The sequence below is a fragment of the Cricetulus griseus genome, chromosome 5 (assembly GCF_003668045.3).
Source record: "Cricetulus griseus strain 17A/GY chromosome 5, alternate assembly CriGri-PICRH-1.0, whole genome shotgun sequence".
NCBI lineage: Eukaryota > Metazoa > Chordata > Mammalia > Rodentia > Cricetidae > Cricetulus > Cricetulus griseus.
The window spans coordinates 53668674-53685490 of record NC_048598.1 but is presented as its reverse complement, the minus strand read 5'-3'; the positions used below and the strand labels follow the sequence as shown (position 1 = coordinate 53685490).

General features: G+C 51.4%; 1 protein-coding gene across 3 annotated transcripts in view; it reads right to left on the bottom strand.

Moving 5' to 3' along the window:
• The window catches only part of Nav1 (neuron navigator 1), a 253151-nt gene that overhangs the window by 139514 nt on the left and 96820 nt on the right, over positions 1-16817 (bottom strand). For 2 of the 3 annotated variants that reach the window (XM_035445545.1, XM_035445544.1), the window contains exon 4: positions 15354-16154. The exons of the other annotated variant lie outside the window; for it this stretch is intronic. In XM_035445545.1, coding sequence (XP_035301436.1) covers positions 15354-16154 — 801 coding nt within the window. The remainder of the gene's footprint in view (positions 1-15353; positions 16155-16817) is intronic. 3 annotated transcript variants of the gene reach the window in all.

Genomic DNA, 16817 nt, shown 5'->3' with positions numbered 1-16817 from the left:
CCACGGCTTGCTTGGCCTCATCTGCAAAATGAAGGGTTTGCACATCACCCCTCAGGTCTCTCTGGCTGTAACCTGGTGATGCTGTGGCTTGCCCCTGAGTTGAAGTAAGCATCCATAACCTCAGGAGGGTTTAACCAGCTCCAGTGGAAAGGTGTCTAGACCTCACCATCACTTGGTGCCCTCACTTCTCTTCATGGCTTGAATATCTGAATTCCATTCTGAGAAACCCTGACTTAGAACATTCCAAAGGGAGGCAGCCGTGCTGGAGCTCAGATAGAGTCCCATGAGGCACACATCCTTCAATCTGAAGGTCCTTTAGGTCTCCGGCTAAGAAGCAAGGAGAGTAAGGAAAGGTCTTCCCTGCCCAGGAAGCCATTGGCCTTGCCTCACTTGCCTTTCCCCTGACAGGTGGGTGTTGTCTTCCAGGTCAGCAGTGAGTCCAGGATGTCAGGTACCCTAGATGTGCATGGAGCAGATGTCCTCGAGCTCTGCCCACATCACTCCCAGGTGTCAGTTATCATACAGGCAAGCCGATAAAGTCTCATCTCCATTCTTTCTGCTACTACCATTTTCCCCTGAGATTCCCTCCCTCCGCAGAGGGACAGAAGGGACAGTTGCTCTGACACCTCATCACCCATCCCCCTCTCCATCTGTTTTTTTCTTCCAGACATATTTCTCCTACATACAGAGCTGCCTGAGATAATGTAGCTTTTTTTTTTTTCTTTAAGGAGGGAGACAAGACAGGAGAGGGTGGAGAGAGATTCCCTTTCCAGTGATGTCTGGCTCAAGCTGATGCTACTGTCAGTTTGTACTCCCTGAACATATGGGAACCAAGGAACCTGAGGAGGTAAGAGATTGACACAGGGGGGTCCCTTAGCCCTGGCAACCTGCTCATGTGGCCTCAGACCCCATCCAAACGATCCTCACCCACCCTGTCATCCAGAGTGTCTGCTTCTTACTTCCTCTGCACAGGAATTCAAAGAATCAAAACAGATACTCCGAGGAGTCAAAGAGTGGTGCATGCCTTTAATCCTGGAATTCGGGAGGCAGGGGGATCTCTGCTTGGGATTAGCCTGGTTTACATGATGAGTTCCAGCCAGCCAGAGCTGCTTGGTAAAACTCTGTTTCAAAACAAATGAGCAAATAAAAACAAAACAAACAAAAGTATTCAAAAACCAGGAAAGGAAAGCTGAGTCCTAAATATCAAGAAGAGTAGTTCAAGACAGAGGGAATGAATTAAAAAACAAAACAGAAACAACTTTTATATTAGCCCAGATAATGGAGACATGACTATATTTGTGAAGCAGGCAGTGAAAGCTTTAAGTGTTGGTAGGCCTGGGGTCACTCTGGGGCCGACAAGAGATAGAGAGAGGCAATACTGACCTCTTAATGGAGAATCTCTGACCTGGTTATAGAAGCTAGGAATCCTGAGTGCCCTGGGCTCTCCTCACCTTCTGTCTCTCAGCCAAGGGAAGAGCAGTGGTGACCAGATGCCTCCAGGAAAGGCTCCGACTGGCTGACCCGTGCTCTTGCCTTTGGCCCTGCAGAGAGGCAGATACAAGAGGAGAAGGATGCTTCCCTGAGACTGTTCCTGGTGGCTTCCTATAGATGATGGTGCCTGTAGTGCTTGGGACAGGGGCAAAGGATTGGCCTTAGCCTGTTTCTGAGAGCCTCCAGCACAGCACATCTGTCTGTTTGAGATTTAAGGGTGCAGTTTTCCCATTTCCAGTCACTTTTGACTGCAAGAATCTGCTTTGATTCCTTGAACTCACAGGCAGAGGAAGTGAGGGAGCAGAGAACTCTGGGTGAGTGGCTGAGTGAGGCTCGTTTAGATGGAGACCAAAGCCAGATACACAGTTGGCCAGAGGCAAGGAAGCAAACTCCATCATCTTCTAGCAAGTGGCTGAACTCTTGAATAAGTGTGCTGGGACCTGACAAGGTTGGACCTACGCTAACAGTGGATGCAAAGAGTGGAGGCCACCAAGAAAAGGCGATGCAGGTTTCTCTGAGCACAGCAAAGGGAGAGGGACAGAGAAGATGAGGGGTCACTTTGGTAAGGAGGGGAGAAAATTGAGAAGGAAGAACTACCAGATGGATGGATACTGGTGCTGTTCCATCAAAGGCATATTTGAGGCAGGCAGCACTGGTGTGTCTCACTTATGTGTGTCTGGCAGTCTGGGTGGCAGCTGGAAGAGAGCTAGCATCCTGGGGGACTCCTGCATATGCAGAACCTGGGGAACAAAACACCTGGTGGACATGGGACATGAGATAACACACAGGGACAGAAGCATTCAGGAGATGGCAGCTTGGAAACAGGAGAGAAGGGAGGGCTGGAGTGGACCAACAGCAGGCTAGAGCTGAGAGGTTAACACGCCTGGGGACTCAACACTATCAACTCTGGTTTAAACTCTGTCTGACCCCAGTGCCTGTGTATGTGGCCACTACAGTCTATGTCCTTTCTCTGATGACCCCAAGGGAATAAAGCAGCGATTTAGGCTATTTCTGAGTGCTTGGGTTGAGAGGCTGAAAACATTATAACTGATCCACATATGCAGGGGAAATCCAATCCTTGCAGAGTGTGAGAAAATGGCAGGAATCCACCCCTTGTCCTGGCTCAGACTTGGCTCCCCCAGCTCAGAAGCAGAGCTGGCTCCTCTGGGATGATTTTCTTCCTGCCAGTCATTTGACACTCCATCCCCTAAGGCAAGGCTGGTCCCACTCCTACTAGCCCAACACCTCCAGCCTCGGGCTTACAGCAAATTCGAGGTCAGTCTCAAATCCATCCACCTGTTCCCATGAGAAAAGCTAAGGAGCCAAGATGTCCTGGCCCTGTTCCTCCACAGATGTCTTCCCAGCTGTGTGCTAACAAACCACAAGGGTAGATCCCATGCCTCGGCCCCAGGAGGAGCCCACAAAGACCTCCAGAGAGGTTATTGGCCAATAGAAGGGCAGACCAGGCCAGGGTAAACCAACAGATCAAGCCTGAGTTCCCAACCCATCCAGAAATAAGGACACTGCTAATTTTCAGCCTGATTTAGATCGGAGCTAGATCCTGGGCTAAGGGTCACAGTGGGTGCTGACCTTGAACCAAGAAGGCCAACCTCTGACAATCCTCCTCCACACCTTACAGTCTGTGTATTTTCTTCATACTGTTTTTGAGATTTTTATTTTCATAATAGTTTAAACAACCACCAGGCTGACCTATGACCTTGAAAACCTTAAAAAGCCAACTTCCTCTCCTTGTGATAGGCCGGTCAGGGCCTCCACCTCCTCCCATGGGTAAACCAGCTGCTCTCTTGGACAGAACGTGGGCCTCCACATGCTACCACGTGGACCAGGAACAAAAGAAGCCAGTCAGTGGTATGAAAGGAAATGAACCCGATGTGTAGAGAAGATCAGAGGAGAGCCAATGTGCTGAGCAGGCGAAGACGCTTGGTGCCATTAGCTCCATTTCTCCTGGAAACCTGGCTGGTTCTTGGTGTCCTCCCTGTCCTGGAGATGCTGTGTCCTATAATAAACCCCCTGTTTTGTTCAAGCTAGCTCCACAGGGCTCCATAATTCACATCTCAGAGACTATGCTGACCTGAAACAGGTTTAGTGACTGAGTCAAACTAAGAATGGAGTCTCTTGGGGTGACTGGTCACCACTGGGGTCACCACTGGGGTCACCACAAGAGGTACAGGGGTTATAACGGCAAGCCTGTAGGGGAAGTGGGAACAGAATCACTTTGTGATTGCCTATGGGGTGCCAGGTACTCTCTGCTTTTCCTTTAACTTAATCTTCACAATGGCCCCAAATGCTGGATCTTAGTCCCAGCCTGAAGATGAGGAATAGGTTCAGAGAAGACCATAGACAGGAAAGAGTACGCATTTTGGGTTGATCTGAAACCTCAAATGGAAGTCTTCAAAGCTGATGTCATTTCTATTACCCCAGGTAGCCAGAGTCCCAGAGACACAAAGTGCTCCCTGCCAGAGTCTCAGTGCACACCTGTCTCTTATAGTAAGCACAGTGTCCCTTTTAGGCCACCAGCATACAGGGTGGAGTAGCACATGCTGGCGATGTGAAGGTATACCTGCAGTAGACCTCACAAACTGTCCCAATTCTGGCAACAGGTACCCAAGTAAGAACGGAGGACCAGCCAGGCTCCCCGACCAAAATGTTACAGAAACCCCCCAGGTAGATGCACCTCTTTAAAAATAATAGGCTCCAGGCATATCTGTCATGACGGTGGGACTTTACAAGGCCAGCTTTCTTCATGGGTGAGGCCATGTGGCATAGTGATTATGGAGGCAAGTGCCTGAGGCACACTTAACAGTTCCTTGTTGGGAAAATTGGAACAAATGTAGTACCTGATTCTGCTGTCCTGGCAACTGAATTAATAAATGCCAGAACGGTGTCTAGAACAGTACCTCGTGCATAATACATCAAATTACAGATATTGTCAAAAGTCTCGGACCTTTCATGGAGCCTATGCCCACCCCATGATGCAGCATGATGGAGAATCTAATGCAGAAATCAGGGTCTACTTACAGAGGGAGGGAGTGGGCACGGAGAGTAGAAGGAAGTAGCACCCTAAGTTGCAATGGGGCTAACATCTGCAGCCCCAGCCACAGTAGCCTCTGGACCAGCCCTTTCCCGTACAGTTCCCTCCCAAGTCCTCTAGATCTGGAAGCTGGGGAATCTGATTCCTGTTTTACCAACAAGGAGGCTGAAACTCTGGCAGATAAGTGGCTTATCCAAGGATGCACTTAGAGACAGACAGAGAGAGAGAGAGAGAGAGAGAGAGAGAGAGAGAGAGAGAGAGAGAGAGAGATCAAGGATTCACAGGCACAAAGACAAGAGCAGCTTTCTGACCATCTAAGCCCTTTTGGCACTTTTCCTTCTGGTCCATCTGGGAAGCTCCCTCATGGCAGCCTTCCTATAGCACCTGGGTTCTGCTCTATCCTGCTCCAGCTAAGACACTGTTGGAGTCCTCCTCCATGGGTCAGATTCTGACATTGGACAGTGATTACCTTTTGTGGGGGGTGCAAGACGCTTCGCAAATAGTCAGTGCTGAAGGATGCTTGTAGAAGCCAGGAGCGAATCCATTTTTATAAACCTGGATCGTCAAAACCATGGCAAGACTGAGCCCATGAGTTCTAGAATACAGCAGGGGCAAGGAACAGATTTGCTACTTGTCATGCAAAAGGTAGTGGAGCCTAGTAGCCAAATGTGGGAGCCTGAACCAAGGCTGCTTTGAAGCTTAGCTTCACCATGAATGGGCCATGTGCCTTTGGGAAAACTGCTTGGCATTAATTAGTCATTCATGAGTTCTGACATATCTAAGTCTTTTGTGATCATGGCATTACCAGCCAACAGAAGTCCATCCTGGTCAGGCCATCCTGGTTATCAAGTACTACAGAGCCCTCCTTCATTTAGGCAAGCATCATTAGCCTGTGCCCCCTGCCACCTTGGTCACTTGACCTCAACAGTCCATTCAGCAACTACAGGAGGCAGAGCAGGATGCCCTTGGGCTCCTCTGTCTCTATAGCCTGCCTGGGCTGTTAAAGATTGTGTACATAATCCTCGAATCACATCTCATTCTAGAGATGAGATGGGTTTATCTGGACAAAATATGCCTCACAGCTGTCACACAGTGAGTGTTCAATAAATGCTGGTTACTATTGTTGCTGATCTCCAATGTCACCTGTGTGTTAGGTGGCTTTGAATGAAGGGCTCTGACCTCTGCACACTATATAACCTTCAGTACAGTATTGGGGTTGGGTGCTTTCCTCTAAAGACCAAAAACTCTACAGCTAGGCTTGGAGTGGCCCTGAAGCTACCGATTAGGTTCAGGAATGAAAAAGGCCTAGGGTGCTAAGCAGGCCTCCTTCCCTGGAGACTAGACCCTGATGTTCCTGAAAGCCCAGCATGCCCTTTTAATGGTAGCAACAGGAGCACAGCAGCTTCTCCACATTGCCTGCTGAGAAACAAGGAAACTCTACTGTTGAGGAAGTACCAGGAATCACAGGTCCAGCCTTCAGAGCTGAAGGACATGTCTTACATCTGTAGTCATCCTCCATGCAGTGGGAGCAGCACCACAGCACAGCCACCTGAGTATCTGCCCCCAAGGGGCATAGACGCTGTCTTTGCTATGGTTGCTCCCTTTCCTGAGTGCTGAAGCAGGGATGTGTTGACAGTGAAGCCAGGAGTCGAGTCCTGCAGCAACTCCTGGATGCTCTGTCATCGTCAAGACCCTGTGGAAGCCTTAAGAGAGTAGGGCAGTGCCTACTCTCTTGTGACAAACCCTGAACTCTGACAGATGAAGACATCACGGGGACAGCTAGATTCCATGACAAAACAAAATGCTCCATGACAAAACACCCTGGCTCCTATAGCAACTGAGAGAAGGAAAAAAAAAATGATGAAGTCTTGAGCATAAATTAACAGGTACCCTCACACCCTGTAGGCCCTCCGAGCCCCAGGAAGGCCTGTTTCCTTCACTCCCTAGAGGACCATCTTCTCTGAGAGCGCTGTCCTATGCTCATTCAAACAAAGCTGTATGAATAGGGTGCCTTCTCCACTATGCCAAGGGGATGATTCCACTGTGTGGGGGGATGGGGGTGCTGGAGACCGAACCCAGGTTTCGTGCATGCTAGGCAAGTGCTCTACCCCTGTTTCCTCTTTTTACCCTTTTTGAGATAGGGTCTAACTATCTCAAGTGTCATGGCTAGTTCAATGCCAACTTGACACAAGCTAGAGCCATCAGAGAGGCGGGAGCTTCAGTTGAGAAAGTGCCTCCATAAGGTCAGGCTGTAGGCAACCCTGTGAGGCATTTTTTTAAATGAGTGATTGATGTGAGAGGGCCCAGCCCATTGTGGTGCCACCCCTGGGCTGGTGGTCCTGGGTTCCATAAGAAAGCAGGCTGAGAATGTAGAGCAAGCCAGTGAGCAGCACCCCTCCATGGTCTCGGCATCAGCTCCTGCCTCCTGGTTCCTGCCCTGTTGAGTTCCTGTCCTGACTTCCTTCAATGATGAACAGTGATGTGGAAGTGTAAGCCAAATAAACCCTTCCCTTCCCAAGTTGCTTTGGTCATGGTGTTTCATCACAGCAATAGTAACCCTAACTAAAATACCAAGGCTAATTTCAAACTTGCAAACCCCTCCCCTAAACTTCCTGAACATCTAGGATTACAGAATATACGCCACCATTCCCAGCTCTGATTCCTTTGAGTTAAGTTTCTAACTCCTTTGGTATGGCTTCTGGAATCAAACAAATAATCTGGAGGCTGAAATGCAGCCTGCACTCCGTGTACACCTGCTTCCAAGAAGGACACAATTGAAAATTTCCATGGATGATGTAGTGGGTGCTTGTAAACCCGGGCAGAGCCAGAAGATCGGTTCAATGGTCACCCTCAGCTACCTATCAAATTTGAGGTCAGCCTGAGCTACATGAGACCGGAGTCTTGAAAAATGAGAGCAGGAGGGAGGGAGAGGAGGAGAGAGAAGAGGGGGAGGAAATAAGGAGAGGGGAAGGGAGGGGAGAGAATAGGAGGAGAGGGAAGGGGACGAGAAACTCTAGTGTGTAGTTCTAAACTGCCTTAATGTCTGGGCCTGTGCTGTGGGTGGCCTGGTTCAAGTTTTGGAGGCTGTGGGCCTGCCTTTAGCAGGGCACAAATACTCCATGACTAAGGCTGAGGAAGACCAATCCCTGATAAGGGCAGAGCACTGCACCTTAGGCAGTAGGCCTCATCAGAACTGCAGATAATAAGAGAGGCAACATCTGAACACAGTCATCCTTGGGTGACTCTCACTCAGTGAGGGCTACAAAGACCCATGCCTTACAGTCAGGAGATTCAGAACCTGAAGGCCCTGGAGAGCTAATTTCACCGGCAACCATGCCTAGGAGGGAGGATACATAGGACTTTGGGGAGGGGTCCTTTGGGAACAACCAGTGTGCTCTCTCGTTCATCCAAATGTTTCCCCAGAGTCTATTGTTCCAAGCATACTCATCCCCATCAGCCACAGTCCCACAACCTGTTTCTTCTCCTCCTTTACCACCTCTCCTCCAGCCAGCCAGGAGCTCTTGCCACCCATATCTCAAGCTAGCAGCCTGCCGAAAGCCTCAATCTCAGGTGCATGCTGCTTTGCCCTTACAAGATGCTTGTTGAGTTTCTTATCAATTAAATGGAATTTTTAAAAAAAGTGGGGGTGGGAGGTGGGGGGATGGGGTGAGGTTCTAGGAAGCAGTACTTCCTGGAAGTTAAATTCAAATTCTGGCCCTGGTACTCACTTGCTTTCCTGGCTTTGGGTGGCTTACCTTTTTTTTTTTTTTTTTTTTAAGGCCTCCATTTTTTTTATTTGTAAATACCAATAAATAATGATACATATGGCATAAAAGCAATGACTCTTAGACACTAAACAATTAGTAAATATTACTATTAGGTATAGCATTCTTGAGCTTTCCTTTTCCTTCTGCCTGGGAAGAATCAGGTACCAGGTTCCTAGGAAGTAGCTCCCCAGTGTAGGGATCTTGCAATTCTAGGCAAGATCCATGGTACCTTGGGGACTCTGTAGAGAGAAGGCAGGGCCTCCTGTCTAGATGGTTGTCAGCTTCCCCCAAAGGGAAGGGCCTATTTAGTGGGTCACCAAGGGCAAAGAAAGCTGTGTCCTCAGAGTCTGAAGGGTAACTAGTACTTAAAGTGTTGTCTGGGAAAGAAGCCAGGCATCTGAACCCAGCAGCCTCTGCCTGGGGTCTGTTTGGGGGAAGTCATTCCTCTGTGGTCATATTTCACACTCTCAAGCTGGTCCAGCTCTTGTGTACATACATACACACACATGTAAAAGCACCTTCAGTGTATTCGTTTGTGTTGGAAACCTGAGAGTGCACTGGTAAGGATGCCCACTGATCCATGGGAACACATAAACTAACTACCCACCTCACACTCCAAGTTCGTGTTACGATACTCGACCTCACCCAAGTCCTAGGCATTGCGCTGTGTGCCACATAACCCATTATGTCCTTATTTCCAATGTGCTGTGCATTTTGTTGTTGTACTAGTCATCCTGAGGTCACAGTTTATAATGCTGGCTTGCCGTGGAAACATCTGGCTCTTGATTCAAGCCTCCTATACCAAACTATACCAACAGCAGGGGCCCGGTGGATAACCCTCAGGCAACGGTGCAGTTCTGCAGGGACAGGCATTGGGAGTGGATGATCATAGTTACAAAAGTGCCAGTTCTTGGTACCCATTATCCCAAGTCACAGGAGTGGCAGCACCATGAGATACACAGGGCGAGACTGCCACCCAGAAATTAGAAGGCTCTGCAGAGAAACCACCCACTCCCGTGGCCCTGAAATGTATCATTGAGATGTCTAAAATAGATTTCAGGGTGGCCCAGGCCAAGCCGTGGCCCCAGCTGAGCTCTGGTTGCCTTGCTGAGGTTTGGCTAGAATGGAGCTGGAGAATTGTATATAAACACAAGATGCACAGTGGCACTGACAGCAAGAGCCGGAAGCCTGCAGAATATCTATGGCCCCTGCCTCCCCTACCCACTATAGCACCAGACTAGGCAGAGGAGTGTAGGCACCCAGCAAGTCCTAATAACTCTCCCCCAGTGGGAGCTTCCCACCTCTTCACTTTGCATCTCACATACCAGAGGTATAAAATCTGGGGTGGGGCCAACTCTATTCCCACCACCACCTCTAATGAGAAGATGTAGAGTTCCTGGGATGTCTTCCCAGTCTGTACACTGATGTTTGCTAGTCAGAAGGAAGTGGAGACTTCATTTCATTGAACAAAGTGGAACTGAACCATGGGGGTTCAGGTGTCCTGCCTCACTGGCTACAGAATCATCAGTGTGGGGAAGGTATCTGCCTTGATGTCAGGAATTCTACAGGCTCCTGTTGGAGGTCACCTCCCCATTCAGGGCAGTCAGTTGGGTCTGTTGCCTTGGCCCTTTCTGAGCAAGAGAGGGAAGGCTGCAGGCTCCCTGGACATCAAATACATCTGGGTAATCCAGCAGAGCGTGGGGGGAGGTCAGCCAGAGCAAATGAGAAACAGGTGGCGCCCATTTCCCCTCTGCTGGCTGACTAACACAGCAAAGGGGAAGAAAGGCTTTGTCAGGAACAGCATCTTGGGGACCAAAGAATTGTAGCCAGGTGTGATGGGGTCCTGTGATCCAGGTGGAAGAGAAGCTCTATCAGGCCTGGGGACCAGGTGGATATAGGTCAGACTCCTTCCCCATGAAGTCTTACTTAAAAGAAAGAACGAAAAAAGGTGCATGCAAGACAGATGAAAAGACAGGGTAGAGAGAGAAAGATGAGACGCAGCTCAAATAGGGATCTAACCTCTGTGGAAGGCAGGCTACCTTCATCTGCAAGAATACAAAGAGCAAATGTGGACCATGGTAGAAATTCTCAGAAGACAGAATTTTGGTTCAATAGAAAGAAAAAAATCCTTCCAATGGATGCTTTCCAAGAAAATAGGGTAGTGAGCCCTCTGTTACCAGGAGCATGTAAACAGAACACCCACCTGCCTCTAATGCCACAAAGAAATTAATTTAAGCATTCAGTGGGTGGCTCATCTAGACAATTCCCACTCTTTGGTTCTATGAAATCCCAGGGAAGGCTGAGAGCACTATGCAGAGAGGAGGAGATTTCGCTCTTGCCTGTCCGTGGAGACTGCAGCCAGGTGCTGAACTGCAGCTGTGCACCCTGGAGACTCACTCCGCTGTTCATCCCTCAAGCTCCAGGAAGCCCCTGCACCATCAGCCCTTGGGTCAGAAGTTAGAGAGCTGGAAATGAGTATATGGAGAGAGCTGCAGGGAAGGGCAAGACTGAGAAGTTGTGGGCAGCTTGAGATAGAGGGCAGGCCGTGGCCGATTACAGCCCCAGAAGTAGCTTGGGCACGGGGTAAAACAAGGAGAAAATATCAGAAAGTATCCAACAGGGTCCTAGATGGCTTAGTTCTGCTCTGTTTAAGACTAGAAATGCTTGTGTCTGGGCTTGGAGTCAGTCAGTAACGGAAAAGGATATTATCCTGGGCATCATTTGGGGGAACCCAGCAGCTCTTGCACTTCTGCCCAGAGGTAGAGAGTCGACCCTTAAAACCTCCTCATCCAGCTCTTCCGCTCTGAGATACAGAACCCAGGTTGTCTTATGAGGAGACCAGCTTTAGTCTCAGCAATCAGGACAAGGCAATGGCCAGTGCAGAGGAATAGGACCTCCTGTCCATCTTTTGGTGGCGACCCAAGCCCAATCTTGGATGAAAAGATCCTGAATGTAACAGGAAAAGAAACTATCTGCTCAGTGGAAGGCAGCAGGCTCTGAGCCCCAAGGTCTGGTGTCAGCTCCTATTTCACATGAGCGTGTTCACCGGCTGGCCCTGCATGCTGTCACAAGCCTTCAACCTGTAATCCTAAAAGTCCCCTCTAGCCCAAATGCCACTGTTCAGGGAAAGGCAGAAGGAAGGGTTGTCCACACTCTTTCCAGGCCTCATGGAGCTCCTGGAATCACCAACCATGCCTCTGAGTGGAGTTTCTGATACCGGGTTCGAGAATGCACACACACACACACACACACACACACACACACACACACACACACGCGCGCATGCGCGCGCGCACACACACATGCCTGCTCTGTTACCTAGAGTCACATCTCCACTTCTCACCAAGGTACTGAAGAACAGGGAAAAGTGCATGTGAAAGCAGGTCATCCCACAGCACTCAAAGCAAATCCATGAAGCAATCCTTTCCCAGCCCTCCTCCCCAAACCTCGGTGCCTTAGAAATGGATAGCTTCCTGCCTTTCTTCCTCAATTCTATTTGGTCTGTGCTTCTGAGGGCAGAGAACTGTTGTCATGGAAACCCCTCCTTGGATGCCAGACACCTTCTGTGAAGAAATGGGACTAGGAACAAACTCCAAGATCCTGGATTCTTTCACACCCTGACCTTGGGCCATCTCAATTGTTTTACCCTGTCCATTCTTTCCTGGGGGGCTGACTGGTGGGGGAAGCTGCATATTTGAGGGACTGACTTTGCCTGAATCTTTAGTTGAAGGGCTGATAAGCTGAGGTATGATTTGGGCTATAACTGTAATTTTAACTTCTATGTTAATAATATAAGCCCTCATTAATCCACTGGGATGTTTAAAAGGTCTAATCACTGCCCTCTTATAGGATGAGCCATGGGAGGGGGTCTCTTCCACTCATATTTGGGGAAACTGAGTCCCAGAGGAAGAAGCAGAACTTAGGACTCTTGGACAAGGATTTGGGAATACTACTTTTTGCTTTGCCCCAGAGCTGGCCTGGTGGCCTTCCTCCAGAGACAAAACTATCTCATATGGACTATCAAGCTAGAGCACTGAAATTGGCCTATTTCCCCTGGGGCTAACCCTCAGCCTTCTAGGTTTCCAGGGCTCTCTGGAGGACCCTAGTTACTTAGCAGCTTTCAGGTTAGGAAAGGGCCAGGGAGTCTGTTTAGATCATCTGGACCCCAGCTGAGTTTGGGGAAAGGGACGATCAGATTTCAGTTCTTCCCCTTTATTCCAGAAAGGCTCTTATTTGGGGCCCTGCTGTTTACTTGGGAAGATGGTACTGAGATGGCACCAGAGAATGTGCATACCTGATACTGACCTCATGAAAAACCCCATGACCTTAGCCATGGAGAGACATTGCAGCAGGATTCTCTCCAGACACCACTGTGTTCTATGCCAGAGCCTGTCCTGACACGGGGTTACTCTTGTATAGGCTCTGGGGTGCCAATCAGCTCTACTATCCCCCTTACTCCTGGTCAGTGTGCCCTCAACCTCATCTTCATACAGGGAAAAGGCTTAGAGTCATCAACGGCCACCCTATTATCTGATGCCAGACAGTGTATTCTGGGGCCTGATGCCACCCTGCCTTGATCTCCTCAGCCAGAGGCAGTACAGCAACCTCTACAGACTTCCTACCTCTCTCCTCCCTCTGAGAGTGAAATTCCTTAGTTCTCTATGGGGGCCTACTCTTTTTTGTTTTGTTTTTTTCCGAGACAGGGTTTCTCTGTGGCTTTGGAACTAGCTCTTGTAGACCAGGCTGGACTCGAACTCACAGAGATCCGCCTGCCTCTGCCTCACAAGTGCTGGGACTAATGGCGTGCACCACCACCGCCCGGCTGGGGGCCTACTCTTAAAACTGCTCTCCTGGCCCAGGGCCAGTTCAGACCATCTTCATCAGACCCTTCCACACCTGTGGGCTCACCCTCCTCTTAGGTCTTTCATGGAAGAGCTGTAATTGAGGATTCAGGAGGAAATGCATTCGTCAGCTCTGGCTCAGGCCCTTGCATTTTGGCCCAGCATCTGCCCAGCTAGAAAGGGAGGGGTTCTCTTGTCACCCTATAATAGTTGAGTGGTCTTGTGGAAGTGTGCTTGGGGAAATGACAGCTGAGCAGGAATAAAGCCACCGTAGCTCAGCTTCTCTTCCCATCCTGTCCCTAGTCAGCTCTCTGACCATCTGCCAGAGTGTCTGTGGTGACCCATCTTGAGAAGTAACCAAGAGGCCTTTGATGGACAATTGGTAAGTGCCTTGACTATGGAGGGCTTGATTAGCTAACCCACCCCAAACAGAGGAAGCTCTGACCTTGAAAATGGGGCTGTGCCCTCTAACCTGTCCCTGCCACACTCATCTTCCCCTGTCCCAGTGTGAAGGCCCTTTCTCCCTCAGTCCTCCCACTCTTCCAGGCTATGTTCATTCCAAGAGAGCCTCCTGTTTCAGTCACAATTCCATGACCACCTTCCTCAGAGAGGACTCCCTTCTCAGTCCCTCTCTAGAATACAACCCTCTTGGTGCCCAGTGTTTTGTTTTCCTTATTGTCTATCTAAGCCCACTGAGTGGCAAGCTCCTTGAGGGCAGGGCCTCTGAACAGCTCAACAACAAGCAACAGGGTGGCACTTCTCCCTGGCACTTCTGCATACTCCATCCTATCCCCCTTTTCACTGTCAAATCGAATTTGGGGGGCAGCTTCCTAAATGGACAAGGCTGTTTTCTTCCCTTTGCCCTTGTGCAGTTTCCTGACTGCCTCTGCAAAAGCCATCTGTGTCAGAGGCGGAATCCTTGTTCACCAGACCCTCACCACACCACAGGCGGGGATATCTCAGGAAGACTGCAGCAGTCTGAACAGGTTTCCTTCAGCATTCTCCAGGGGCCTTGGGCCAGCACCAGCTTCTCCCTCCATCCATCCGGTCACTTGGACCGCCACCCTCCTCTCAGCCCCGCCCCTTCACACGCTCATGACACGCCCCTTCCCAGCCCCCAGCAGAGCCCGAAAGGGCCTGCTAGGTACCCAGGAAGACAGGGTCCCTGGGCTTTGGCGCTTGAAGACCCACATCCCATCTGCTGCAACAAGTCTGCACACTCAAGGTGGCTCGCAGCCGACCTCCCGCCGTCCCTGTACTGACGGTGCAAGCTTCCGAGGCACTTCAGCCTCATCAGGCACATCCTCCATGTAGCCCTGTTTGGGGACTGGGGATCTACAGAAAGAAAGCACGGTTCCAGGGCTGGCTCCGGGTTTTTTGCTGGGACTGTTCAGGCTTGGAGAACAATGGAGCAGCTCTCCAGCTTCCTCCACCGAGGAAGCTTTGTTCCTCCCTTCCCGCCAGCTTGGCTTTCATTAGCCAAAGGGCAAAGGCTTCTCGGGGCTCCGCGCAAAAGCCCAGACCTTTCCCTAAAACACTTAGGGGAATGGGGGTGGTGGTTACTTGGGGCTGAGGAAAAGGACGCGCGTATCCAGATGCGCGCAGCTGGCTGCCCGCCCGCCTCCCTGGCCCCAGACACTTCTTGTTGCCAGGTCCCCCACACCCGGGAAATCCGACTCAAGCTTCCACCCGGGATCCACAGAGGAAGTGGAGCCCCAGCTCTGCTCCAAGGACTAACCGGCCCTCACATCTGCTCTCCCCACATCTGTGCTCTAGATTTGGGCTCTTACCAATGCTCTCCTAGAAATGCTGTACGCTGTGTTATCCATCACAGACCACTCCTCACCTAGTGTCTCTACCAGCCTCACAGTGGTTAGCCATATTAGGACTCTGGACTTCAAAATTCAGGGGAGATAATGGTTTCTGAGAACCTAAGTCCCCTGCCCCCATTGTCCACCCTCACATCCGACAGGCCACAGCAGAGCCCAGGCTCCCACCAGCGACATCTTTAAGATAGTCAGTCATTAGCCATACACAAAATGAAGGTAGGTCAGTTCTGCGCATCTGGGCAGTAAGGCCCCTCCTAACCTGGCCAGTGATCAGTATAAGGGGAAAAAGGAGGAAGGTTCGTTTTCCCCACCTCTACCTGCAGCGGGCCAGGAGAAAACCAGGGGCGGGGTGGGGCGGGGCGGCAAGACTCACCCAGCATCTGGCTGAAGAGTAGCTGCTCCAGGTCGCCCAGCACGGTCACCACCAGCTCGGGGTCTACCTTAAGGAAGGCCCGCTCCTCCTGGCCCTTGGCTGAGGGCACCGTCCCTGAGCCCTTTTGCGCCTTAGCCTTGCTGGAAAGCAGCTCATCATCCGATTTGCCATCGTCGCTCACCGCTGCCTCAGGCGCCTTGCTGAGAGGCTTGACCTCTGCATAGGGTCCGCGAGGAATCCGGCTCGGTTTGCCTAGGCTGGGTGCTAGTGGAGCCAGTGGGGTCTTGGCGCCACCCGTAGGGCCGCCTTTGGGCTGGAAGAGCGAATGCTCAGATTTGGACAGTGTCTTAGACATTAGAGGAGTCTCGCGGCCCTTGGGCCCCAATTTGCCCAAACCCTTGGGTGCCTTGGCCATATCATCGCTCCACTCAGGCTCATACAGCTGCAGCTTTTTCTCGGAGTCCGTGAGAAACGAGAGGTTGGTGAGCGACTTCTGTTTGCGCAGGTTGGAGGTCGGCGGCCCACCGGGGACACGGCTGTCCACGCTGCCGGACTTGAAGACCTTCAGCTCCGCTGCGCTGGCCTTGGCCATACTGCCACCGCCGCCTGCCGCCTTGGCGCGCTTGGGCAGCATGCCTCTGCCGTCCGCCGCGGCCGCCTTTCTGCTGGCTCCCCGAGGCTCGTCCGCGCCCTCGTCGCCGCCGCTGCCGCTGCCGCCGCTCAGCTCCACCTCGGGCTGCACGCTCTTGACGCTGCTGCCCAGCATTCTGCCTGCCAGGAGCGCATGGACGATCCGCGCGTCTGCAGGCACGGGGCGGGGGAAGGAGGCGGGAGCGCCGGGAGAGGAGGGGGCGGAGTGGGGGGGGAGACGGAAGAAACCGCGGAGGAAGGGAGAGGAAGGGGAGGGAGCAAGGGGGCGAGCGGAGGGCGAAGGGGAAAGAAATGCAGGGAAGGAAGCCCGGGAAGAGGAAAAGGCAAGGAAATAGCAGGCGATGGGGCGGGGTCGAAGGAAAAGGGGCGGGGCAGGGAGGATATAAATTAAAAAATTTAAATCAGTCAAAGGAAGGATGGAAGCCGGGAGGCTCCATCAAAGAGGGGACGTGCAGCGATGCTCGGATCTCATCTAGGTCCCCCGGCGGCGGCCGATCTATGCAAAAGGCCGCACACTCCCGGGCAGCGCCCTCACTATACTCCTTCCAGCTCGCGGAGAGGCTGCGGGCTGCAGCTCCCAGCGAAGAAGGGGAGGGGGAAGGCGGGGAGCAAACAGGAGGAGGGGTGGAGTGTGCGCAAGGGGAGGGAGGTAGGGGAGACAGTGTGTCTATTTCTGGCTCGGGAGGGGGAGGTGTCTGTGAGCTGAGCCCTGGGGGCACAGAAAGGATCCCACCAGTTTTTTTCCTTGCTCTCTGCAGAGAGATGGGGTATATGGTTCCCTACCGCATCTGGGAAACTGTATCCGTGGAGGAG